Genomic DNA, 26,887 nt, shown 5'->3' with positions numbered 1-26,887 from the left:
CTGGCAAACTGCTTCCTTTTTCTGATTTTTAACTGCCATCGTATTGTAAGGTTTTGAATCCTTACACAGCTTAGGACAGATGGTAAGAAATTATCTCATGGATGAGATTTTATAACTCTAAAAAATAAGGACATTTTTATAATGGACTTTCTACATACTAAAAAATTTTGTTTCATGCTGATTTATTCATGCAAAATTGCTATATGATTTCCCCTGCTATTGTTCTAAGAGGAGACATGTTCATAAATGTATAGTGAATATATAAAACTCATTTATGTACTGTACTTATGATCTAATCCAGATTCAACACTGGCTCTGAAGATCGACAAATCTTGGTTGTGATAAATTATTACACAGACATACTCCCACTAAGGCACTAACAAAAAAAAACAATGAAAATTGACTAATTCATTTTGAAACACTACCTTAAAAGCCAGAACAAAGAGAAGAAAAGGGATTTAAAAAGTATACTTAAAAAAAAAAAAACCACGTCATCTTGAGGGAAAAAATAAGACATCAGTACATGACTATAAAGCACTGACTATCTTCCCATTTGTTAAATTCGTTTTGATATGAATTACACATCATTTTTTCCTTAGGACTATAGAGTTGCTAATTTTCTCCATATGTGTACACTTCATCTTTGACCTTTAACAAATGTCCTCTAGGCAGACCACTTACCATCCAAGAACAATGTCACAGCACCATTTTACATGCACACAAAGGGCTGAAAGCTCCATAAAAATAAATGATCCATGTTATACACTACATTAACCCACAGAATAATAAGCTATTGCAGCCCTGTAAATTTTAGTGCCATCCATTCAAAACCACACTGGGTCACTTTAGTATTAAATTCATAGGAACAAAATAGTAAATACACATGTTTTATCTGTTAAGCTGCCAGCTATATAATTTGTGTAAAAGTCTGTTAGCCTAGGAAACCTATTGAAAGGTGTATCAGGCAGTGTATATTTAAAAGCAGTGTCTCTTTCCAATACACGATTTTAGGTTACAGATACACTTACTATTAAGCATCATGTATATTTAATATCACAACCTCTACTTCAGTGCCCTAAAAAGCCTTTGTTCATTTTGTTCTTTCCATTATTGAAGAGCTAATATTTGGTTTTCCCACAATTTTGTAAAGTGCAGGCAAACCACAAGAACTTCTAGTTTTAGCTAGCAGTCCTGTGGGACTATGATAATTGTTATGAAATCATTAATTCTACATTAGCAGTTTCAACTGTCAGGTACATATAACAATAATTGCAGTTAATGAATGCTGCTTAACTTATTAAGTACAAAATGAAAACCAGTATTCTTTTATACACAACACTGAGACAGAGTACCATTGATCATTTGTGTATACCACATTGAATATGCTACCATCATTTATTGGTCAGGGTATATAGCCATATTTTTTAAGACTTCTCTTCATTAAAAAAATAATGCAGGGAATTCTAACTCTCTAATTAAAGTGTAATTAAAATAATTAGTACCCAAGGCAATATTTAATAAGAATCTATGTCTATGAAAAAACAATCCAGCAGAACTAAGACTTAGTTCCTTCTTTGGATAAACAAGATTCTTTCTTGTGCCACCTTCTCTCCCCCAAAGAGTAAGTATACTCTTTCATACTTACAAGAGTATGAAAAAGTCCCCAAACTTCCAATTGTTTGAAATATTAGTGTTGTGTCTTTCTCAAACATCTGGGCAGTGAAACTTGTGTACAAAGATACAGCCTATTTCTTGATTTAAAAAGTACGACCTAGATTTCTTGTTTTCAGTCACTCAAAGTAAACTGTGTAGACATTTGCAAGAGCAAAGAGAGAAGAATTTCTGAAAATGTAAGATGCAAAGGTATCATTTTTAGGATCCCAGAGGCATCTGCTTCCAATCAGTATGCTCTGGCCAGTCAGTTGTCCAATGTGAACCATCACAATTAGCTTATATCGTGGAATCATCAAGTCCTTCACCTGGGCTTTAATAATCTAGAAATTAAAAGCAAAAAAAAAAAAAAGCCCTCACTTAGTCACATTGAAATGTAAGAGTCTTAATTTTCTTCATAAATATAGTGGATTTAATTGAAGAAAACAGCATGATACATTTTGGATCCTTTTAATTGTTGTAGAATGGTAGCTATAATTTCCTTCAAGCACTGTCCTCACAAGACAGGACATTTAGGGACAAAATGATAGCCCCAGCAAGAAATCTACATTTTCTAAGGCACATGGAAAAATGATAATCCAGAGAATAGAGTTCAATGGATTTATTACATTCTTTGAAAATCTATGTTGAGATGGCTTCCCTTCAAAGAATGTTGGCATTTGAGTTATACCCTCTTGTTCATGTCTAATTAAGGGACCATACAGCTGGAGTCTCCTGTAATCTGACTAATCGTGAATGCTTATTAGAGTTTGTAATAAAAAAAAAGTAGAGAAAACCTGATGGAGTGCCAGCATTTTACTTGATAAAAATAGAAAGGTATTTAAAGGCCACAATGTTTGCATTTGATGGCATACAAAGAAGGTGACTTGGGGAAGACAAAATGATTATTAAAATGTATTTTTTTACAATAAAAATTTTTAAATAAATGGGGCAGTTTTATACATTTCTTAAACAGAATACATGCAAGTGATGCACATAATACTTGTATTAGACAAAGGCTTTTTACACACACACAGACACACATAGAATATGACCTAATAAATATTTTTATAAAATAAAAATAAGCAGTTTTACTGCTACTGCAAATTAATTGCCTTCATCAAAAAGTAGGGGGTTGTGCTTTCAACAAATATTCTCATCATAGTTAACACTTCGGGAAATAACACGCATACCTCAGAAATCGTTTTAGTCATCTGTCTACAGAGCTCTGGTTCATATTTTTCTTCTTGTAGGTAGTTAGTTAACACATCTTTCAGTATATGATTGACAGTGACCACAGGAAAATGTTTGGTAGGACCTGAAAATACAGATGGAATTTCTTTCAAAGAAGTAATTTGAACTCACATCCATCCACCCCATAGCTTAACTGAAAGAGGGGTCCCAGAAGAGCCATGTGGAGAGGGCTCCCTTAAGAGTAGCTTATGCCCTTCTGTTGATAGATGCAAACAGCCCAAGATGAGCCCAAAGGCAAGGGTTCACACTCCTCTCTTCCTGCTGAAGTTTCCCGATGGCTGAACTTAACCAGAAGGTGACAGCCCGTGCCTAGAGTTGAGTTAGGTCAGCCTCCTGGGGCTCAATTAATAGTATTTTTATTTTGATGATTATATATGAATTGTTCAATTAAATTGAAATCAGCCTGGGGAATGAATGTGGACAAGTAAAACAGAGACATCTGATACGAGTATGAAAATTAACCCCAGTATTTAGTCAGCAGGAATCTCTGTTCTACAGGAGAACAACAAGCAGTTCTAAACCTATGAAGGGTTGGTCCTGGTTGCTCTTGCTTCATGGGGTCAGAGATAGGGCACCAGCCCCAGTAGGCAAGCTCCCAGACACCTACTGTGTCACCATCCTGTGGATGTTTTAGAAGATTTCCACTTGCATACGCTAGTGAAATGAGGCTAAATTTGAGAGTGGTTTCTCCCTTCCTACTTAAGAAATTAAAAAATGATACTACCAGCTTGGACTAAATTAAATAGACTATGTCCTTTAGATTGGTACCTCTCTTTTTCACTCCTTCCTACCAAGCACTCATATGGCATTTACTTTAACTTGACCAGTATCATTCACACGGAACTTAATTTGGCCATGTATTATAGCGACCGTACGCATTGTTCCCTTCAGAAAATAGTAAATTCTTTCAGTGCATATATTTGTCCACCTATGCCTAGTACTCCTCCCTGTGATTTGGGAACGGCATTTCCCAAATGGGAGGAACTGGTCCTCTTCCCACTCTAACCATGTGGTTCTTTAGGCTCTACCATCATTTTCTTTGAGCTCAAGTCCAGGTCATGGTTGATTGGCCCTTGATGGACTTGCCCCAAGCCAGGCCAATTAGAGTCATTTCTTGGAATTTTTATTTTAAATTGGAGCTAGGAAAAAAAAAAAGTGTCTCTTTTTGGTGTTAAAAGTTATGACATGTGACTCTCAGGAACTGCTGGAGGCTGTTTCTCATAGTGGGAAGGCAGCCAGGCCACGGTGAGAGAAGGAGCCTCACACAGTTTAGGGCTGGAAAGATGGAATCCTGGGGGCACCTGAGTCCCAGTTTCTAGTAGCTCCCACTGTCCAGCTGCACCAATGCCCTTTCTGCACTTTGCTCAGGTTTGTCTTTTTAATCTCATTAACAAGATTCTATTCTGAAAAGAATTTTAAATATGGTAGCAAACTTTTCTTTTCTCACTTCTTTGTGACCTTGGCCCTATACAGCCAGAATTATCTATTGCCTTACTCAGGCTGGGATGCTGAGAGGCAAAGAGAGAGAGTCAATATTCAGCATTTGACTTCCAAAACAAGCTCCTGAAGCTTTCACAATCAACTAATGTGAATGCCTAAGCTTTTTTTCATTTCTTTTTTTTTAGAGCAAATTTTTTTCTTTAGGAGGAAAAAATGTCTTTAGAAATCAAAAAGCAAAGATCTGAAGAAGTATCAGGATGGAAAAAAAAAAAAAAGAAAGAGAAACTTGTCCATAAAAATAGATTTAAGAGAGAATAGATAAAAATTTGGTTATTTAATATATCTGTGTCTTAGCTTCCCCAATAAGGATAGTGATAAGAATTATCACATATTGTTTTTTGTTGGGATTAAATGGGATGAAGTATTTAAAATGCTCAGAATAGTGCCTGCCACACAAAAAAGCCACTCATTAGAGCTTTGTTATTAAGAGTGTTGTAGCTGTTATTGTTGCCACCTTATTCTGAGCAAAGAGATAGGGATTGCTCTTGCTGAGAAGGCAGCAAGATGGGCAACAGTGTAAAGAGGGATGTAGTGAGGCCTCCATAGGCAGGAAGGACCCTGTAGGGTGGAGCAAAGTCAGCACTGAGAGACTGGCAGACTCTGTCCAACAAAGCATCTGGTGACAGGGCCTGCTCATCTCATGGAAGGTGAGTTCAAACGATGTCTCTCTCTCTGTTTTTAGATTCTATTTTTCAATAATTGGCTTCAGGTGGACTGTCTTGATGTGGCAGCAAAGATGGCTCCCTATAGCCCTTGTGTGACATGGTGCTCACAGTGTTTTTAAAAAATCAGGTACCTCTATAGTAATTGCTCCAGAAAAAGTCCTGTGGAGAACTCATTCCATACTTAATAGGAAATTATGCTGGATGTCATAGAAGGCTTTTCTTCTTAGTGATCTAAGGTGAAGACCTAGAGTCAGTCAGTTTGAGAAGCAATAACATACTGAATGGGGAAGCAATTTAAATACAATAGTTCATTTAATTCTCACAGTATCCCTACTTGCAGATGAAGAAACTAAGATTCAAGGATGCTGAATCCCTTGCTCAAACGTCATTTATTTAGGAATAGGCAAAATGAGTATTCAGATTCATATACATTGGACCCTACAGCCCGTATTTTCTTCTGTACTCATGTTTCAGTAATTAATTAATGGGAAGAGGTAAGTGGCTTTTATTATAAGAAATATATTTTCGTTCTTCCATTCCCCCTTTTTAAAAATTATGATTTATCTCATTCTTGGTGGCTGTAATTACTTAGATAAAGGGAGGACAAACATGCTAAACATTTAAGATGCGTTTACATGATGCATGTGAAAAAGTAAACACAGTGATACTGGTGATTAATTTTTTCCTCACTCTTCTGGTCAGTATTCATTGTATAGATAGGAGAAAATCTTTGCCAAAGGCCCACAGACTATCTTCTTTCAGAGTCAAAATAAACCCAGAAACAAGTGGAAGTGGAAATACATTTTTGATTATTAACAAAATAGCTAGTTAACTGCTTAAAAAATGGATTGTCATGTATAGAAGACTTTAATCACAGAAGAATAATTCACATGACTTTCTGAAAGAAAATATGGAAAATAATTTATATTAAGCTATTTCTAAAATTACTTTTCTAACTTGCTTCAACACTCATTACTTCTAAAACTGATTAGACAATTTAGTTTATTTGGAGAAATGTTATGAAAATAGATCCTTTTGAAGAAGAAACACAGGGCTTCATATTTAAAATGCTTTATCTTGTGAAAATCAGATTCAAAACCTTCTAGCATGCAGAGCCCAGAGTCATAGGCACTGAATGGCAAAGCTCTTTTAGTTACAGGAAGACCTGACCCAAACTTAGTTTGCCTAACTGAAAAGTCTAAGAGTACACAGCTGGATGTAGGACTTGGTCTCAGGCTTCATGTGAGGGCAAGATGGCCAAAGCTGCCATAAGCCCTTATCCTTTTAAATTTCAGGATATGAACTGCTTCTTCAACAGCCCAAACAACATTTTCTGAATTGAACCTCAAAGGCTGTGATGGCCTTGACCAAATCCCCAAATCAGTCACCATTACAACTCTGAAGCCAGTGTCAGCTTCAGGAGGATGCCATGGACCAAAAGTGATAATGATGGCAGTGGTCGAGCTCCCCCAAAGGAAACTGGGTAAGGGTACCAGAGGAGTATAAATGTATCTTGGTTGGCAGGAATATTAGTTGTCTACCATAGGCACTGTGAAAATACCAGTAGACAGACTAATTATGGGGCCTTATAATCCTTGTCGTCTTGGGGATTACTGTAGAAAACCGGCTAGAAGGCCTAATGGGATGTGCTGATGGTCTATAATTTTCCTGAGGTTAACTGACCACAGATGAAACCACTCTGGCCTATGGAGTCTTCCTTTGGTCACTGGTAAGTCTCTGCAGAATTTCTATACAGCAGTAATTATATATGGATCCAGATAATAGTGAGAAGGTACACATTTAGAGAAAACAAGTAGTTCTATGAAGAAATGTGAATGGGGAATGATAGTCACTGTGGACTCCACCTGGAGTATAGGGGCAGGTGCAAAGATTTTTGTTTTCAAAGACCCAAAACCTCTGTGGGAAAAGATAAACATCTCTGTCAACAGGGGACCAGGAATCATTTGCCTTTGCCTTAAGGCTTTTTTCTCCACCCATCAGCAACCTTGGTTGGTTTTGTTTGATAAAACTATAATGCATATCTCTTTCATTTAACTCAAGTAGATATAAAAAACTCCACAAGAAATACCCAATGAACTCCTTAATTCAGTAATACAACTACACCTCAGTGCCACCCAGTGACTTGCTTGGTATTTAGAAAATACTGATAAAGAAAAGTAGGCAATGGATACTGGTCACATTTTGCAGAGGAAGAAATTAAAGCAATACCAAATCACCCAATTAATTAAGATCCCTTATATTGTGCTAGCATTGAAGATAATGCCAGGTTATCAGATATTATTTTAAGTAAATATCACCCATGAAATTAGAAGTCTTAAATAGGATGGAGTGATAAAATGACACACCCAGTTGGTAGGTGTTTTCCATCTGAACTGCGAGGTGAGAGGCATCATCACGCTGGCTAGGTTCATCCATGTAAGACACTGTACTCAGAGAGCTAAAAGCAAAGAGAAAACAAATTTCAACAGTTACTATAACAATAATAGCAAAACACCATGTTGCTTTTAGCAAAAATGTGACAAAAGTTTTATGTTTTCTCTAAAATATTTCAAGCGAGTCCCCTGTAAATATCCTGGTAATACATTTAAAGTCTAAAACATTTTAGAGATGGAAATATTACCAGTGCAGAGAAGTCACTTGGAGCAGGTCTCAATATAGTGGTTGAAGCCCAGTGCAGTGCCTGGGGCATTTGATTATCACGAAAGTATTCATGGGTTGTTCCATCTGTGGGCTAACATAGTATGTACAGTCAGCCCTTCGCATCCAGGGATTCACCCAATCACATATTTCAGTTGGTTAAATCCGCGGATGCGGAACCCATGGATATGGAGGGCCAACTGTACTGCGCCATTTTATATAAGGGACTTGAGCATCCACTGCTTTTGGTATCCATGGGGGGCTCCCGGAACCAATACTCAGCAGATACCGAGGGCAGACTGTACACGTTTCAAAAGTTATTGTCAATTGCATCTCTACTGCAGGTGCAAAAGTCTCTCCTCAAAGTGGACAGAACTCACAAAAGGGACTGGGGATTATGTGAGGAAGCTCAAAATGCTGGGCAACAAGCTCTTTACATACATGGGGGATTATAAGGAGTTTACTATTAAATGTACCTCACAAAATCCCTTTAGTAGAAAAAAGAAAAACGAGAAACTCATCTACATGATGAGAGAAACCGCAATTCACCCAAACTATAGCAATCAATAAGCATCAATCACCCTTTTCAACATTAAGAAAGGGTTTTGGCTTGGTTACCAAGGCAATAAAAGCTTATCCAGGTGCTGAACAGGAGGCCCAAATGAAGAGTAACCCCTCAAGTCCCTCCAGCACTACTTAATCAGAGAAAATTCAGCCGTCACTAATGGCAGTCTCAGATCTCTACCCCAGTTCTCTCCGCCTGTGAAACGAAGGTTAAGACATATCATTTCAAAGGAGATGATATAACAGTGTGTGTGTGTGCATGTGTGTGTGTTTTCAGAGTGATTACTTTTATAAGAAGGCTAAGTTTTTGCTTTAATTAAATGAGATTGAGATATTTGTTCTTAATCTTTGGGGATTTTTTTTTCTCTCTGCAAGGAGTTTTAAATACTTAGTTCTGAGCTGTTGGGAGTTAGTGAGCTTCCTGCAAATTGCTATTTTAAGAAAATCACAGATATTATATTTTAAAAATCATATAATACAATTTAAACAATAAATTAAGGTTTACCCACCCAGCCCAAGAAAGTGATGTAAGACATTATGGCTGCTTTTCCACAATGGATTTCTGGATTAGTGAGTTAGTCTCCATTCTTATAACACCTGCTTTCCTCAATTTTCTGCTGCCCTTTGAAGTAGCAACCAACCTGTTTAGCCACGTTGGCTGCAGGTGTTGTGAGCAGCGCCAAAGATGGTAGCTTCTGCTTAGAAAAACCAATGTTGCATAAACCCCTTGATTTTAAGATAAGCCAGCCTGCCCCAATATTGTATATGCTACTTTTTTTCTGCAAAATATTTTCCATCAATTGTCTCATTTTATCTTTAAAATACCACCTTTAAGGAAGTAAAAGAGTCATTATTCTGCCCATTTCAGTGATAAAGGGAACTGGCAAAGTGCTTAACTGCATATACATACAAAAGGCAGACTTAGATTTCAAATACTCTATTTACCTCTGTAACAAAGTTTCATATATGATCATATCGGATAGAATGGAAATAGGGGCAATGACTACCTGAAATAATTAATTGCTGCAATTAAAAGTTACTTGCAGAAACATAAGAAGATGTTAATAAAACCTTATTTCTTTTCTACTAAACGCCATATTAAAAACTCATAGAAGGAGAAGTAGAGTTTGTATAAAACTCAAATTAGCAGAGTTAGAAGCCTAACACAAAAAAGCAAGTAATGATTTTTTGCTTTGGATACTATTGCTTTGGTATTGCCATGTTACTAAAAAAATGATATCCAGTGCAGTTTGTAATATTATCAGTATGATATTGGCAACTGTCATAAGGGTAGCTTCAAAACCCCACTGGCTGAACATTGATGTGCAAATAGAAAGTTCTTTAGAGTGACTTTTTTTTGGAATACTGAAGGTGATTTCATACAGTGCCTTTTTATTTCTACAGCAATCTGTAAACAGTGTATGCTCATTGTAAAAATTTCAAAGCGTACAGGAAAGTATAAAGAACAAAGTAAAGTTACACAAAAAATTACTAACCTCAGTGATTATCTAACCACTCTTAATATTAAAAAAAACTTTTCAGACATGATTTTACATATGGGATCTATTATAGATGCTGTTTTTTTGTTCACTCAGAAATATATAGCAGATAACTATGTCAATAAATAGTAATCTGCATCCATGTTTTAAACATCAAGACAGTATTTAATTTATGAACATACTGCATGTTATTTAAACAGGCCATTTAGGTTGCTTTCAATATTCCATCATTATAAAGAAAACTATAATGACCATTGTGGCAGGGACTGTCATTTGCTCTCTGATGTTGTTCTCTTCTTCCTTGGTAGCAGAACCAGAAGTTTGTGGGAATATTTCTCTCCAAATTGAAGACAAATGCTTCGACTCTTTAGTGCTACTGGGGCCATATGGCTTATGAGCCAATAAGATGTAAGTGGAAGTTACGGGTGAAAATTCTGAGAGAATTAATTCAACCAACTAAGTCAACCAGCAGGGGCCTGTTCATGACTGGACCGTGGATATGATGGCAAGAGCTCAGCAGCTATCTTGGATCTTGAGATAACCTTATGGATTACAGATCAGAAGCTAGAAGACTAGTCCTTCTAGACTTCTTTTATGTAAGAGAAAATATATTTCTATTTTGTTTAAGCCACTGTTTTTATTTTTTATAAAAAGATTTTTATAAGAAGCATTAGATAAAACTGATACAAATTTTAACTGATACAGAGTTTGGAAGTGGGATGCCACAAGTAATAGAGCACAAAACTTGGAGTTAATTTTGTGGAAGGGATGGGGAGTGAGATTTCAGAGATTTCAAATATATTAACCTGGCTTCCCTTATCATACAGAAGGAAAATATTTGGTTAGTCTATTGATTTCTGTACATTGGAAATCTGACCATGTATCAACCAAGACTATAATTTCATGTAAGTTATAGAAAAATTTTACTTTTTAAAAAACCCTATTTATGGTACTTTTTTGAAACTGATATCTGATAGTTCCTATATTAGAATGAGATGCCTTGGACGAAGGGAGAGAGAAAAGAGAATAAGTTGAACAGAAAAAATACAATATATATTGCATGAAAAAAGACAAGAAGAAGACATAAAATATTAAAAATGCTTGCAATTAACAATGTCAGTTCAGAATACTGACTTAGAAAAACATGTACATATTTTCTATTGATAAACAGCTTTATTCAAGCCCTTTGAAATTTTTAAAGATAAAAATGTGAGATGTTTCAAAGAGCAAATTTATAATTTTAATTACCAGTGCTGTATTCACAGCAAAACAAATTTATTGGGTATATTCCACATTACACGTGGATGAGTTTCTGTTGCCTACGACCGGGCCTTCCTTAGTTTATAATAATAATCCTTCTTAGATATATGATCTCACTGCGAATGGAATGCTGTAGTTGATTTTTTTAAATGTGAAAAATGGGGGTTTCCCTGGTGGTTGAGAGTCCGCTTGCCGATGCAGCAGACACGGGTTCGTGCCCCGGTCTGGGAAGATCCCACATGCCGCGGAGTGGCTGGGCCCATGAGCCATGGCCGCTGAGCCTGCGCGTCCGGAGCCTGTGCTCTGCAACGGGAGAGGCCCGCGTACCGCAAAAAAAAAAAAAAAAAAAAAGAAAGAAAAAAAAGAAAGAGGAGATAAAATGACATGATATGTGTTCTTGTGGGATACATTTTTAAGAGTAGGAATGATTCTGAAGGACAAAGAATGAACCATGCAACCTGTGAAATGTCTAGCTCTGAAGCGATTGAAGATAATCCAGGAAATGTGACTGACAAAGTAGAACAATTTTGAGTGGGTGAATAGAAAGTCAGAGTTAGTGTCTGAAGCCCACTGTTGGATCTCTTTATCCAAGAGAAGGTGAGGTTAAGGTCAAGAGCAGCTGACGAAACTTCTGTTGCAGCTCCTGGATGAATGCACAGTTCAAAGTCGCATTACCCTTGACAATCATCAGAGAGGTGAGGCTGGGAGTGTGTGTGCCATGGTTACCCCTACAGTGCCATGGAGATCATCAAGGAGTGTCGTCTGTCCCAACAGATGTTCAACACAAATGATAATGTTCTTCTTCTTTTTTTAATAGGTACACAATGGAATGTTTCAGCAAGAAGGTAAAGAATACCTTGTTTTAAAAATTTGAACAAACATTTTTCTTTTTGCTGTAAATGCATCTTATGTCTGCAAGATGAAAGCCCTTAGTCACCCTGGACTTACATACTTGGACCTGTGAACCTAACCTGTTTGTATTCAGGAATTAGTATAAAATAATAATTATTCATTCTACTGTCAAAAAATATTTATTGAGTGACTGCTATGTGCCAGGTACTACTCTAGGTCCCTGGGATATAAAAAACAAAAAAACCGCAAAACAACAACAACAAAAAACAAAAAAAACCCAGAAAACAAAAACAAATTAAAATCTCTGCCCTCATGGAACCTAGTGAAAAGAGACAGAAAAAAGGCAATAAAATACTAAAAAAGTAAGTTATATACTATGTTAGAAGATGATAAATGCTACATGGGAAAGGAGAGCTTAGTTAAGGGAGCTTGGACGTGGATGGGAGAGAGGCAGTTGTGTGTAATTTTAAACAGAATGATCAAGATAGATCTCCCTGAGCAAAGAGTTGGAGGAGGTGAGGAAATGAGCCATGTGGATGTCAGAGGGAAGGGTGTGTCGGGGAGAGGAAAGCACATGCACAGGCTTCGAGCAGAAGGCTGCCTGGTATTTTTAAGAAGTGCATAGAGGCCAGAGTAGCTGGAGAAGAGGCAGCAAGCAGGAGGGTGGAAGGAGATGAGGTTACCAGGGTGTCAGGTAGCTGGACCATGTAGAGTTTTGTGGGCCATCTTAAAATCTTGGCTTTTACCCTGATAAAGTGGGAGCCTTTATAGAGTTTTGAGCAGAGGAATAGCAAGATCCATGTTATATTTTACAATGATAACTCCAAATGTTGTGCTGAGAATAGGCTGTAGGGAAGCATGTGTAAACACAGGGATTCCAGTTAGAAAGCTTTTATAGTAACCCAGGGGAGAGATGGCAGTAACTGCTAGGAACAAAATTGTGTCTCTTCAAAATTCATAGATTGAAGCCTTAACACCCCATGTGAGTATATTGGAGATAAGGCCTTTAAGGGGATGATTAAGGTGAAATGAAGTCGTAAGGGTGAAGCCCTGAACTGATAGAACTGGGCTCCTTACGTAAAAGAAAGAAACAGCAGCATTCTTTCCTCCATGCAAGGACACTGTGAAAAGATGGCCATCTGCAAGTCAGGAAGTGGGCCCTCACCAGAACCTAACCAAGCTGGCACCCTGATTTTAGACTTCCAGCCTCCAGGACTGTGAGAAAATAAATTCCTATTGTTAAAGCCACACAATCTGTGGTATTTTGTTATGGCAGCTCAAGCTAATACAGTGACCCAGACCAAGTCATGGAGTAAGTGGTAAGTAGTCGGGTTCTTTTTAAAAGAAATTTATTTATTTATTTATTTATTTATTTTTAGTTGAGTTGGGTCTTTGTTGCTGTGCGCGGGCTTTCTCTAGTTGCAGTGAGCGGGGGGTACTCTTGGTGGCGGTGCGTGGGCTTCTCATTGAGGTGGCTACTCTTGTTGAGGAGCACAGGCTCTAGGCATGCAGGCTTCAGTAGTTGTGGCGTGTGGGCTCAGCAGTTGTGGCTTGCAGGCTTGGTAGTTGTGGCGCATGGGCTTAGTTGCTCCACGACATGTGGGATCTTCCCGGACCAGGGCTGGAACCCGTGTCCCCTGCATTGGCGGGCAGATTCTTAACCACTGTGCCACCAGGGAAGTCCCAGTCATTGGGTTCTGAATATATTTTCAAAATTGATCCAACGGAATCTCCTCTTGAATGGGAAGGAAGGTAGTTAAAGAGTTAAGTTGTGAGATGTTGAGTTTGCAATGTCTGCTAGGTACTGAAGTGAGGGCTCAATAGTCATTTATGAGTCTGGGGTTTGGGAGAGATGTGTGGGCCGGAGATATACATCTGGGGGCATAGCACCATGTCTCAGTCACTAGACTGGAGGAGATTCCTGAGGGGCAAGTGTAGGACAAGAGAAGAAGGGGACAAAGGGACAAAGTGCTCCCTGAGGTACTCCTATATTAAGAAATTGGGGAGAAGAGGAGGGACCAGTGAAGAAGATTGAGAAGGACTGACCACTGCATCAGCAATGTGAAAGTCTTTATGATCTTGACAAGGGCAATGCCACAAGTTCAGGGACAGTCTATTTTGTTCACCACTGCATCTTTGGGACATAGCACAATGCCAGTAACCCAGGCAACAAAAATGTGTTCAGTAAACAAAAGACATGATGCAGTGATGAAGTCATTGTTATTCCCATTTTATAGATAATATATTAAGACAAAGAATATTAAATAGTAGCTAGTTAAGTTAACAGAAGATCAGGGATTCAAACTCAGGTCTAGTTTGATGCCAAAGTTCTATGTAATAATAATAATCAATACTTGCTCTGTTCTTTGATGTGCCAAGAACTATTCTAGTGCTTCCATGTATTATTTTAATAAATTCTCAACATGCCCGAACTGACAGCTATTATTTTTATCCCATTTTATAGAGGAAGAAACTGAGGCAAAGAAGGCTTAATAACTTATGCAAGACCAGCAGCTTGTAAGTGCTCACACTGGAATTGACCACAGCCAGTGGCGGCAGAGCAGGACTCTGAGTCACCCGTTCGACTCCCTGACTAAGCTCATGCTATTCCATTCACTCCTTCAGAGATACAGTTGACAACGTGGGGGTTAGGGGTGCTGACCCTCTTTGCAGTGGAAAATCCAGTAGAAGTTATGGTCGGCCCTCAGTATCCATGGTTGCACTTCCTCAGTATCCTTGATTCCACATCCACAGCTCCAACCATGGATCATGTAGTACTGCAGTATTTACTATTGAAAAAAATCCACGTGTAAAAAAAAAAAAATCCACGTGTAAGTGGACCTGCACAGTTCACACTTGTGTTGTTCAAGGGTCAGCTGCACTGCAATAGTTAGCCAGGGCTGCCATAATGAAGTACCAAGCCTGGGAGGCTTAAACAACAGAAGTTTGCTGTCTCACACTTCTGGAGGTTGGAAGTCCGAGAACCAGGTGTTGGCTGGATTGTTTCCTTCTGAGAGCCATGAGGGAAGGATCTGTTCCAGGCCTCTCTCCTTGGCTTGTGGACAGCCATCTCCTCCCTGTGTATCTTCACATCACCTCCCTCCAGGCCTGTTGGTGTCCAAGTTTCCTTTTCTTATAAGGACACCAGTCACATTGGTTTAGAACCCACCCTAATGAACTCATTTAAACTTAATTACCTCTTTAAAAAAGAGGTAATTAAGTTTATCTTTTATTCCAAATAAGGTCACCTTCAGAGGTATTGGGGATTAGGACTTCAACATATGAATCTGGCAGGGGTAGTGGGGTACAATTAGCTAGTAACAAATAAAAATACTTTCATGAGGTCTCTAAATTCTAGGGTCAGAGAACTACAGATTATTTGCTCTGTCATCAGGGAACTGTGTTACGCTGGCCAGTCACTTTACCACAGCAAGCCTCAGTGTCCTCAGTATATGGGGATAATAGGGCATGTATATCCCTAATTGTGCTAGGGCTTCCCTGGTGGCACAGTGGTTGAGAGTCCTCCTGCCGATGCAGGGGACGCGGGTTCGTGCCCCGGTCCGGGAAGATCCCACGTGCCGCGGAGCGGCTGGGCCCATGAGCCATGGCCGCTGAGCCTGTGCGTCCGGAGCCTGTACTCCGCAACGGGAGGGGCCACAACAGTGAGAGGCCCACTTACTGCAAATAAATAAATAAATAAAAAGAAAAAACTGGTTCTGAAGAACCTAGGGGCAGGACAGGAATAAAGACACAGACGTAGAGAATGGACTTGAGGACATGGGAAGGGGGAAGGGTAAGCCAGGACGAAGTGAGAGAGTGGCATGGACATATATGCACTACCAAATGTAAAATAGATAGCTAGTGGGAAGCAGCCGCATAGCACAGGGAGATCAGCTCAGTGTTTTGTGACCACCTAGAAGGGTGGGATAGGGAGGGTGGGAGGGAGACGCAAGAGGGAAGAGATATGGGGATATATGTATATGTATAGCTGATTTACTTTGTTATACAGCAGAAACTAACACACCATTGTAAAGCAATTATACTCCAATAAAGATGTTAAAAAAAAAACCATCATTTTCCCTTGCTTATATATTATGTTCTATATATTCATAGGTCTACTTCTAACGTTTCTATGTATTCCATTGCTCTATTTGTCTATTTCTACACCTATTTGTTTATTCCTGTATTTATTATTATTTTTACTTACTACAGCTTTGTGGTATATCTTAATATCTGATAGAGTAAATTCCTCCTCTATGCTCACTCTTCAAAGTTAACTTAGTTACTCAGAATTCTTTCCCTACTTATAAAATTTAGGAATGGTTTGTTGAGTTTCTCAAAATGTACAAATGGGTTTTGATTGAGATATGTGCATTTGTAGATTAATTTGAGAAATATTGATATGCTTTTGTGTTAAGCAGTTTCATCTATGAATTATTTCACCATTAATTCAAATCTTCCTTAACAGGAATGCCTTTACCTGGGATCACATTCACAGGGCACTTTTCACAAAGATGCCAATGAAGGGTTATGTACAAAGATGTTCTACATGGCACTGCATACCTTGGCAGGGAGGGAAAACCAATCTGGGTGTTCATCCCTAGGGGAATGGATAAGAGCATGAGTGATGGATGTATATTAAGGACTACTATGCAGCAGTAAGAAGCAAAGAGCTAGATATCCATAGTCACATGAGTAAACATAAAAAAATAAAACTATTGAATGAGATATGAGATTGAGCAAACAAAATGAGACTTATAGCACAGTACCATTCATGTAAGTAAAAAATGCATATCTTTAAGTACTTGTTCTGTAATTTTTTATGAGAGTCAGTCAGGTGAAGTCACAGAAGGAGTCAGAGGATGGGTTCATGAAAACAGTTTATTATACTCACAGGTCCTAGAGGCAAGAGACACAACATGCCACACAGGACCATGTGGAAAAATGCCAGTGTGGTCAAGAGGCAGAAGACGGGAGCAAGGGAGAGCCAGGGACCTTTACTGGGGTTTCCCAGGGAAAGGCAAAGTGGTACAGGGAAAACAGCTCAGGATTGGCCTGGCCTGAATAATTTCAGTGGGCTCTAAGCTATAGGAAGGGCCCCTAGTTGCCTGGTACTTGGCACTGGGATGATTAGGGCGGAGAAATACTGCCTCCTGGGATGTGTGGGGGGCCAGAGAGAACGGGTCAGGATGCCAGTTGGTTAGTTTGCCTATTAAAGGCATGCTCCCTGCTGAATCCTTGACTATCTTTAATAACTGGCTAGCCCTGGTGTGGGGGGCAGCCTCTCCTCAGCCAGGAAGGTTTTTGAAGATGTCAAAACATCATAATACACAGAAAATTAAAAATATATATAATATAGTATTTAAGTATGTATATTCTTGTAGTATATTTAGTATTTTGTGCATCAGAGTGGGTGCCTATTGGGAGATGAGAGTGGGAGTGAGGATGGGGAAGAAGGGGGCAATCAGGCAAATGAGGGGTCCTACTCATATTAGCGATGACAATGTGCTATGAAATGAGGAATAGTTTCAACTCATCTCGGCTCCTGAGAAGTAAGATAATACATGAGATGAATGGGGATAATAAAAGTACCTTCTCTACTTAACCCACAGGGTTTTTATGAGATTCATATAGATATTGTATGGGATGTATCTATTAAGCACAACTTAATATTAGCTATTGTTTTGGTTTAATTTAGGAACATGGCCAATGCAGTTTCTCAAGCTTCTCTCTCTTTGGAGGGAAGCTGTGTCTCATCCAGATCTTGTTGGGGGATTTAGTTTGATTCAGATGGCAATAGAGCTTATCAAAAGGAGGAAACAGGCCAGGCAACATCATTTTTAACTGCACATAAGCAGCTCAAGTAGTATAGGTTGGAATCATTGAATAAATTCATCACATTTAAAAGGACTTGTTCATTGCCTTTCCCACCAGATTATTTCTGTGTGGTTCACCACCTACTCATTGGTCAATAAACATTTATTTCAAATGAAGCAATGAATGTAATCTTTTCCATTTTTTCCAAAAAATGATTACCATGTGGCTTTAAGTTTACTTGAAAAATGAGATTCTCTAGAGAAGAACAACCCTACAGTTAGTCACCTTTATATGCCTTGCATGTGGCACAAAGTGGAAGCTTAATAAACCTTGAATAAATGAATAAGTGGAAGAATATAATGTGGCCTAACTACTGCATTAGATGCCACCAGTGGGTTCAAGTGGAGAGCTCTGAGATCCATCAAAATTCTGGTTCATGATATCACTGTAATTTTGGTTTGAGGCAAAAGAGACTCTTCAGTCTTCAGTCTTAGGCTTGACCTACCAGTTGAACTACTGGCCTCAGAGATAAGAAGCCTGGATATCATGTCACATTATCCTGGGAAAGTAATTTAATCTCAGGCTTCTATTTCCATTTTAAGGATATGAGAGCAGCACATCTGTTCAAATACTCTTTGAAAGCTGCCAAAGCCTGTTTCCAACAAGAAAGATGTCATTGTAAATACCTGCTCTTACCCATGGATGGGAAACAGAAGGTTCTGGTGAATGAGTAGAAGAGTTTCATTGATGCAAGTTACACGTAGATAGCCAATTTTCACAGAATGAAAATTTTTGACTGTAAACAAAAGCCCGTTTTGCCACTTGCTGCTTCTGTAGCTTTGGAGCCTCAACCTCTCTAAGCATGTTTCTTCATTTGTAAGATGAAGATGCTAACAGCATCTCTCTTATAGAACAGGGGTCAGCAAATATTTCTGTAAAATGCCATATAGCAGATATTTTCCACTTTGTAGACCCTGCACTTCTATTGCAACTACTCAACTCTGCCATTATGGTGTCAACGCAGCCAGAGACAATACATACATGAATAAGTATGGATGTGGTCCAGTAAAAACCTTATTTATGGATACTGAAAGTTGAGTTGCTTATAATTTTCACATGACAAAAAGTATTATTCTCCTTTTGATTTTTTTTTCAACCATGGAAAAACCTTTATACAAAAACAGATGGCAGGTTGGACTTGGCCCTCGGGTCATAGTTTGCCAACTCCTGATACAGTGCGTCTCTGAAACTTAAATGAGGTCATAGTGAGGGCTCAGTAAAATTTAGCTTAGCACCCTTATTATTATCAATTATTTAACTGAAAAGCAACAAAATTCAAAATTATAGATAAAGTATGATGACAACTAGGTATCTCTAGGAAGAAATATGCCAATGCGCTAACAGTTATGATGTTGGGATAGTAAAAACCAGCTTAAAATGTTTCTTTTTAAAGAATAAAGCATAAAAATTACCTCATAATGAAAACATAATTTACATTAAAGAGACAAATCTAAAAACAATTAACAATAATTATATTGAATATAAATTCAATCTTCCTTTTACAATTCAGAAGGCATTTCAGGTATCCATTACACCCAGGGATCAATGTTAAGCATTAGTTACTTCTATAGAAGACCACAGAGAAACCAAGAATGTGGATGAGCTTATGCTGATCTTAGGCCACATCTAAGAAACTGTTTTCTAAGTAGGTCTACCTCCTATGCTTCTTTGCCCTCCTTATCAGAGTGTTTACTGTTATAAAGGCCAATAAGTCCACAGTCTAATGAGAGAGATAGACAAGAAAACACCCAAATACAGTACCACGTAGAAGGTGAAAGCAGCAGGAGCAGAAAGGAAGAGCATCCTACCCAGTCGGAAGTGGAAGCGGTTGTAGTTGGGTAGTTATGAAACTGTGGCTTACATCCATTTCACCTGCCTTCGCTAATCAAGGTTGTTTTAAGACTTGCATGTCCTCCAGGCGGTGCATAACTTAAACAATAAGATGTTTGCCCAAGTTATTGTTTAGGAACTTGGAGTCAGCTGCATCTAATTTGAGGTCAGCTGGTTAAGGCTGGATAGGACCACTGACCCTTCACTGGGCAGACGCTAGTGTCCAATCAGTGACCTTTTAACATCAGAGGGCCCAAAATTCCACCCTCAGAACGTGCAGAGGGCTGTAGGCTAGAAACGTCTGCACGGAACAACAATTACTGCATCTTTTCCCAATCACCTTTCCTCACCCTCCCCGCACTCCCCACGCCTCATACCACCCTGCTTCTTTATTCTTTGTCCCATAAACTCCCGATCCCCTTGGCTTTGAGGAGGTGGATTTGAGATTTGTTCTCCTATCTCCTCGTTTGGCTGCCTTGCGAATGAACACTCTTTGCTGCAAACTTCAGCATATTAGCGTTTTGGCTTGTTGTGTGTCAGGCAAAATGAAACTGTTTTGGAAACTGTGATAGAGAGCTTCTTGGAGAGTTGGAGATGGAGCTAAATTCTGAAGGAGGAAAAGAAGGAAGCCAGAGTGTAAGACGAGCATTCCAGACAAGGATACCCCATAGGAAAGCAACGTGAGGCAATGGCTGGAGGCAAGGCAGAGCACCGAGGGATTGTAAATATGGAAGGTGGGAATGGCCCAAGAGTAGGATGCAAGCAGGATAGTGGGGAAGACGGAACTAGAGAAGAAGGCAAGAGTCCGTGGACCCTTTTGGCCATACTCATGATTTAGGACTGTATCCTAATCCTTAAATTGTTCCTTGACCTATAAGTCTCAGCTATTTCATAGCAAAATGGCAAGAATGATGTCTACCTAGTAGGATTAATGCTGGGGAGATTAAATGACATAATGTATTAGGTCCTCAATATACTTCAGCATATGCTTTATACTATTGAAATTAATCTATTCAAAAAATTGTTTTGAGATAACTTGCAAGTGAAAGGTATATGTTTTTCCAAAAAAACACTGTAAATTCGAAACAATGCTGCATTTGATAGCCACTAAGTTTTCAGAGTTTTTCTACTAGTTGAAGACCCATTTCAGAAAGGAGAATAACCCATACATTCTGGTCCCTGGCAAGGATGAAGACAATGGAAAATAAGTGGGAGTTAGGGTTAGGAGGCAGCCTCCTAAATGGCCCCTGCATTGCAAGAGTGCTTGGAATCTGTTCATTTGCTATTTAATAAAAAAGGCTCCAATAGAGGATCCATTCTGAATATTTTGTTTGGAGTCCCTGTTTCTACTTTTGAAATATATCAAGATAATTATCACTTAAATGTATTTGTTAGTAAAAAAAAAATCTTTCCTCATGTGTTGCTAAAACTATTTTTGTGTTCCTGTTACCTTTTAATTTGTTTTTATACTTCATCAGTAAAATAAGAGTGATCTTTAATTCTTCAGATTGGGCCATGTTCTGATTCTATATACTTGAATTTCTAATTTGCTTTGAAAGGGAAGAAGTAAATGAAACTTAAGCAAGTAGGGATGATAGTTTAGTTTTTGGATAAGAACAGTGCTTTTTAAATCATGGGACCAGGATTTATGTCAGATTATTATTATAATATTTGCTTCTAAAAAGTTGAATTTAAGCTAACAATTATTTTAAAATAATTTTAAAAAACTCTTACACTTAAATCTTGGAAATAGCAGCCAAAATGACTTAGGATCAGAAGCAAAAGCTATAGAGGTTAATTATTCTCCCAGCTTTACTTCTGATGTGCACTGAGATTGCTACTCCTTTATATTTCCTATCTGTAAAAGAGAGAGTTTGTACAGGACTTGTAATCCACAATCATCTAGTGTTGAAAACTAGAATTCTGAGTAAGTGTATTAATACATTCTGAGAGCAGAACAATTTGGTTTCAGAATTCGAACGTAAATCTCTTCCAGTTCTTCTGGTCTCTGTTCCAACAGACACACCAGCTCCTGCTTCCCAGTCATGGGGATTAATATGCTACATCTTTCTTTCTTTCTTTTAAATTTATTTATTTATTTTATTTACTTATTTTTGGCTGCATTGGGTCTTCGTTGCTGCGCGCGGGCTTTCTCTAGCTGTGGCGAGCGGGGGGCTACTCTTCGTTGCGGTGCGTGGGCTTCTCATTGCGGTGGCTATACTTGTTGCGGAGCATGGGCTCTAGGCACGCGGGCTTCAGTAGTTGTGGCTCGCGGGCTCTAGAGCGCAGGCTCAGTAGTTGTGGCGCACGGGCTTCGTTGCTCCGCGGCATGTGGGAACTTCCTGGACCAGGGCTTGAACCCGTGTCCACGGCATTGGCAGGTGGATTCTTAAGCACTGAGCCACCAGGGAAGCCCTGCTATATCTTTCAATCATGTAGAAACTTTTAAGAAGGAAAGTTTATAATATAAATTAATTGACCTCTGCATTGAATAATTTGTTTGGTTTTCCTCCCGATGGCAGTCAAAAAAAATGCCATGAAAGTATTAAAAATTAATTCATCTTTTTTAGGAGAGCAAATGCAATATGTAGCAAGAGCCAAAAAATGTACTTATTATCCTTTGACCCACTAATTATACTTCGGGGAAGAAAACAATCAGAGACTTCTTATATAGTAAAAAATTTAAAAAGTGGAAACAAACTTAAAATGCTCAATGATTGGGGAACGGTTAGCTAACCCAGAATTATAAGCTGACAAAATATTGTATTATGTAACCATTTAAAAGGATATGCACAAAGACTATGAAAATACATTACAAAATTTGTTTAAAATAATGCTAAATGCATTGTATATGTATATATTGATTACAAAAATGCAAAAATGATGTATTCATATAATATTGAGGAGAAGAATTCAGGAGTCACTTAAGAAGTAGCTGGTCTACATTGCATATGACATTCTTTTCAGTAGATGAGTTTTTGGGATAGTCTCTGAAATAGTAAAAATGCTGCTGTGATCAACTTATCACTTAAATTTCCTTGTTCTTTTTCTCTTTCTTCTTTTTCTTGGTGCACAACACAGTGATTTAGTATTTCTGTACATTTCCAAATGATCACCACGATAAATCTAGTTACCATTTTTTCTCGTTCTTTTAAAAAATGTGGCCCCCAAAGATGACCTAAACCTTGTTCTTGCCCATTTTTCTCCTTTTTTATGTCCCAAAGGAAATGCATTTTTTCCCTCCAGATAAATATTATGAACCTGTTTATTCAATAATTGAGTGTGTTAATAGACATCCAGTCACTCACTCTTTGGTGCGCCCACGAGGCTCTTTCCGCCAGAACTCATGGCTACTTAAAGAAGACACACTGCCCCTCTTCTTCAGTAAATGAGCCGTTCTGTCTTTAACAATGTCTGACATCATCATAACCTATGGAAGAAAACTTCTGTAAAATACTGAACAAAAGATCTGAAAATATTTTAGTATAACACAGAGACTCATTCTAAATAAAGTACACAGATACTTTATTTTTAAAGCATTTTTGAATAGGAAAGTGGGGTTTCCTTAAGAGTGATTTTTAGTGTATGTTGTTATTCTGGTCAGTATAACTGGAAATATGATAACTTTAAAAAAAAATTTCAGAATTTATTTATAAGAAGTAGAGACTTTCTTTTTTGTTTCATTTTTATTTTTTTGGCTGCACTGCGTGGTATGCGGGATCTTAGCTCCCTGACCAGAGATGGAACCCGCTCCCCCTGCAGTGGAAACACGGAGTCTTAACCACTGGACCACCAGGAAAGTCCCATCTGATAACTTTTATTTATACAATAGCATACTTAATTCACACAAGCATATATTAAGCTGCAACAAAAATACTTAACTGCAGAAGAGGTTAAAGTCACTGAGAAATGATAGCCATAAGTAGAAGAACAATATTATCCTACACCAGAAAACAATATTTTTATTGCCTCCCCAAATTTAATCTCAATGATATTTTGCTAATTAACATTTGTTGTTGTTGCTATTACTTTAAAAATTAAGATGAGCTGCTTCTCCAAAGGGTATTTTTTTTCAAGCAACAGTGATTTATTTTGTAAAGAGCAAATAGAACTTTTAATGAGGTAATTTATTGGAAAACCTACCTCCTCTCACAAATGCTTGTGAAAAAGCTGGTAGTAGGAATGGACTTCCCAGAACTTGGACTATAACTCTACTGCCCTATTGCCTACATACAAGTTTAGACATTTCATTGGAATTATTTTATAATCTGTAAATCTGAGAGCCCTAACAGGGAGACACTGTGCTAGGCACTGAAATAGAACTAAAACAGTCCCTGCCTTCAAAGAGCTGGAAGTTGAAGTGGGTAGGTCAGACAAGAACACAACCTAAAACCCCAGTGTGTCAGTGTCAGGGCAGACAGAGGCAAAGGGTACTGAAGGGCACACAAATACGGCAGAGGTACTGTGTGTTAGGAAGCGAGGCAGTGTGGGGTGTGTGTGATTGTGGACCTGTGTGTGAGAGTGTGTGTACGTGGGTGTGAGCATCTCTATGTGAGCATATATATGTCTCTGTGGGCATGTGCTTGTGTGTATGAGCATAAGTGTGTCCCCATGAGTGTGTGAGGCTGTGTGTATGAGTGAGTGTGTACATGAATGTGTGTGCCTGTGTGAGTGCCCATGTGAGCATCTGTGTGTATGAGTGATTATCTGTGTCCTGAGTGTGTGCCTTTGTATGTCGGTATGTGCACCTTTGTGTGTGATGTGTCTGCGCACTGAATGCATGTGTGCTTGTATGTTTGAGTGTGTCTGTGTACATGAGTGTGCCCGTGTGAGCGTGTATATGTGTGAACTGAGCCTCTTTAAGTGGGTCATTCAGGTTCCAACCTTAAAGTGACACAGACAGACCTCGGTCTGCTCACCTGTTTCTAAAGCTGCCCCACAGGCCAGAATTGGGACCTGGAGGTCCAGAGGGGCTGAGGCCGCCGGTGTCGCCAGACCTCAGGCAGACTGCTCAGAACTCAGGCTGCTCCACGATCGGACCGGCTGGCCAGCTCTGCACTTGGCAACACCGTAAAGCCGAGACACACAGGCGGGTAGGGAACAAAAGGCCGGGACCTGCTTCCAGTTCCAAAAACTGGGGCCACTTTTTTCTTATTTCTTGGAGGGAGGAGGAATAAGACATTAGAGAGAGAGGTCGTGGACAAGGCAGGCAGCCCATTTCTAACACAGGGCCCTCCCGGCTTAGCCCCCTCGATCCTCGAACTTGCCTTTTGCCTCGGTCAACCTTCTCTGCTCCTGCCCAGACGCGCTGCGGAGAGGGCGCACTTACCTAAGGCTGTGCTGGAGATGCAGACGCGAATCGGCCGGGGGCCTCCCAGACCACGGGCTCCTCCGCTGCCGGGACCAGCGCGGGATGAGGCTCCCGCCTCCCAGGCTTCCCTCTGCCCGCGAATGCCCGCGCACTCCCCCTGGACTCCGCGGCCCGTCTCCAAGGTGACCTTCTCAAACAGAGTCCTTGGCCCGCCCCAGGCAGACATAGTAGTTGCGTAGTCCTCTGAGCCGCCTAAGGATGTGGAGGATCTCCTCGTCACTGCCCAGAGGGGGCTGCCCTGAGCCTGGCTGTGCCTTGGGGTGGCCGCGAGCTGGAGAGAAACCGAGTCATTCTATAGCGAGGGGGACATCTGGGAACTCAAGGGGCAGCCCTGAGAGCCCTCATCAGTTTCCTTTTGCAGTTGTCAGGGGCAGGAGTGGGAAATGCTGCCGGTTCCTAGGACGGGAAATGCGAGGTACACAGAGAAAGGAAAGCACCGCCTTCCCTTTCCCCGATCCCTGATGCTGCCTTCCACCACCCCAAGGCACAGATGGTTGATAATAGAGCTCACATTTACCAGGTACTGGCAAACAGTTTTAGTTTTATCTAGTCCTCCCAACAACTCTTTCAAGAAAGCATTTTTGGGACTTCCCTGGTGGTGCAGTGGTTAAGAATCCGCCTGCCAATGCAGGGGACACGGGTTCGAGCCCTGGTCCGGGAAGATCCTACATGCTGAGGAGCAACTAAGCCCGTGCGCCTAACTACTGAGCCCGCGCTCTAGAGCTCGTGGGCCACAACTACTGAACCTGTGTGCCACAACTACTGAAGCCCGATCGCCTAGAGCCCAGATTTTGCTACAAGATAAGGCACCACAACGAAGAGTAGCCCCCGCTCGCTGCAACTAGAGAAAGCCCGCGCGCAGCAAGGAAGACCCAACGCAGCCAAAAATAAATAAATAAATAAATAAATAAAACAAAGTAAAAAAAAAAAAAAAAGAAAAAAGAAAGCGTTGTTAGTCCTTTACAGATTTAGAGAATTGAGATTCTGAGATATTGAATAATATGCCCAGGGCCGCTTGGAACTCATCGGCTTACCTTTTGTGCATTACAAACTTTCACGTTACCCTTTCCTTGACACCACTCTCCCCAATCCTTAAAGTTTACGAAGATATGAAATGGAGGCTGTTTGGGGTTGAGAACCCACCTGACATAACTAATAAGCCCTTCCTCCTTAATAACTATCCCTCTTCTAACCCCAGAGCCCTTCCCCCAACCCAAAGCAAACAAAACCAGACCCTGAAGGGACCTTCACATAGTGGGCAATCATTGGAAATAGAAAAAGATGGTGCCCTAAGCACCTAGCTTGGTGCATGTCCATTAAGGAGTGCTCAGTGCAGCTAGAATTGGCTGTCAATAGCAATACATCTGCATAACAGTAGAGCACATAAGGATTAGGATAGCATTGGGGAAAGAGCATTAATATTTTCTGGCCCGTCTCGATCCCTATTCACATAAAAATAGGAACAGGAAAGGATTGTTGACTATTTACTATATAATAGTTAGGAACTGTTAGGTGACTGATAAATATTACCTCATTTAATCTGTTCAGTGACCCTAGGATAAGGGGATAGTAACTCTATTTTTTTAAGATAAGGAAAGGAAGAATCATTGAGTAACATGCTCAAGACTATAGTTAAATTATAGAATGAGATTTGTCCAACTCTAAAGCCCTTGCACTGTGCCAGACCTTCTGCCCACCATGCCCACCCTAAATATGCAACGAAGTTTTCCAGAAATGTGGTAAAACTTTAAGAGGCTGGTAATAAAAGAGGTTCACAACTCAACTTCTTTTTATGTTTTTCATTTATTTTCCAGAAAAAAAATCACATTTAAATAGTAACTTACTTATATATTTGATCTTGTTCTCAAGTATAATTAAACTTTGTCCTGCAGTGGGAACCCTAGTTG

General features: G+C 39.4%; 2 protein-coding genes across 2 annotated transcripts in view; both read right to left on the bottom strand.

Annotated features, from left to right (window-relative positions):
• Positions 1-1,790: 1,790 nt before the first annotated feature.
• Positions 1,791-23,036, bottom strand: DYNLT5 (dynein light chain Tctex-type family member 5; the record flags this gene model as incomplete). The annotated part of the gene is made up of 4 exons (XM_079697546.1): positions 1,791-1,994; positions 2,844-2,968; positions 7,436-7,527; positions 22,918-23,036. The coding sequence occupies 4 exons, from the start codon at positions 23,034-23,036 to the stop codon at positions 1,791-1,793; spliced, it is 540 nt and encodes a 179-aa protein (XP_079553672.1).
• A 1,584-nt stretch (positions 23,037-24,620) lies between these two features.
• Positions 24,621-26,887, bottom strand: part of SGIP1 (SH3GL interacting endocytic adaptor 1) — a gene marked incomplete at both ends in the record, with an annotated part of 136,159 nt that continues 133,892 nt past the window's right edge. The window contains 2 exons of the mRNA XM_079721034.1: positions 24,621-24,766; positions 24,939-25,272. Of these exons, the coding sequence (XP_079577160.1) occupies positions 24,621-24,766; positions 24,939-25,272 (480 nt within the window). The remainder of the gene's footprint in view (positions 24,767-24,938; positions 25,273-26,887) is intronic.

Source organism: Hyperoodon ampullatus (assembly GCF_949752795.1).
Source record: "Hyperoodon ampullatus genome assembly, chromosome: 2".
NCBI classification, from domain to species: Eukaryota; Metazoa; Chordata; class Mammalia; order Artiodactyla; family Ziphiidae; genus Hyperoodon; species Hyperoodon ampullatus.
This window is presented reverse-complemented; position numbering and strand designations above follow the sequence as displayed.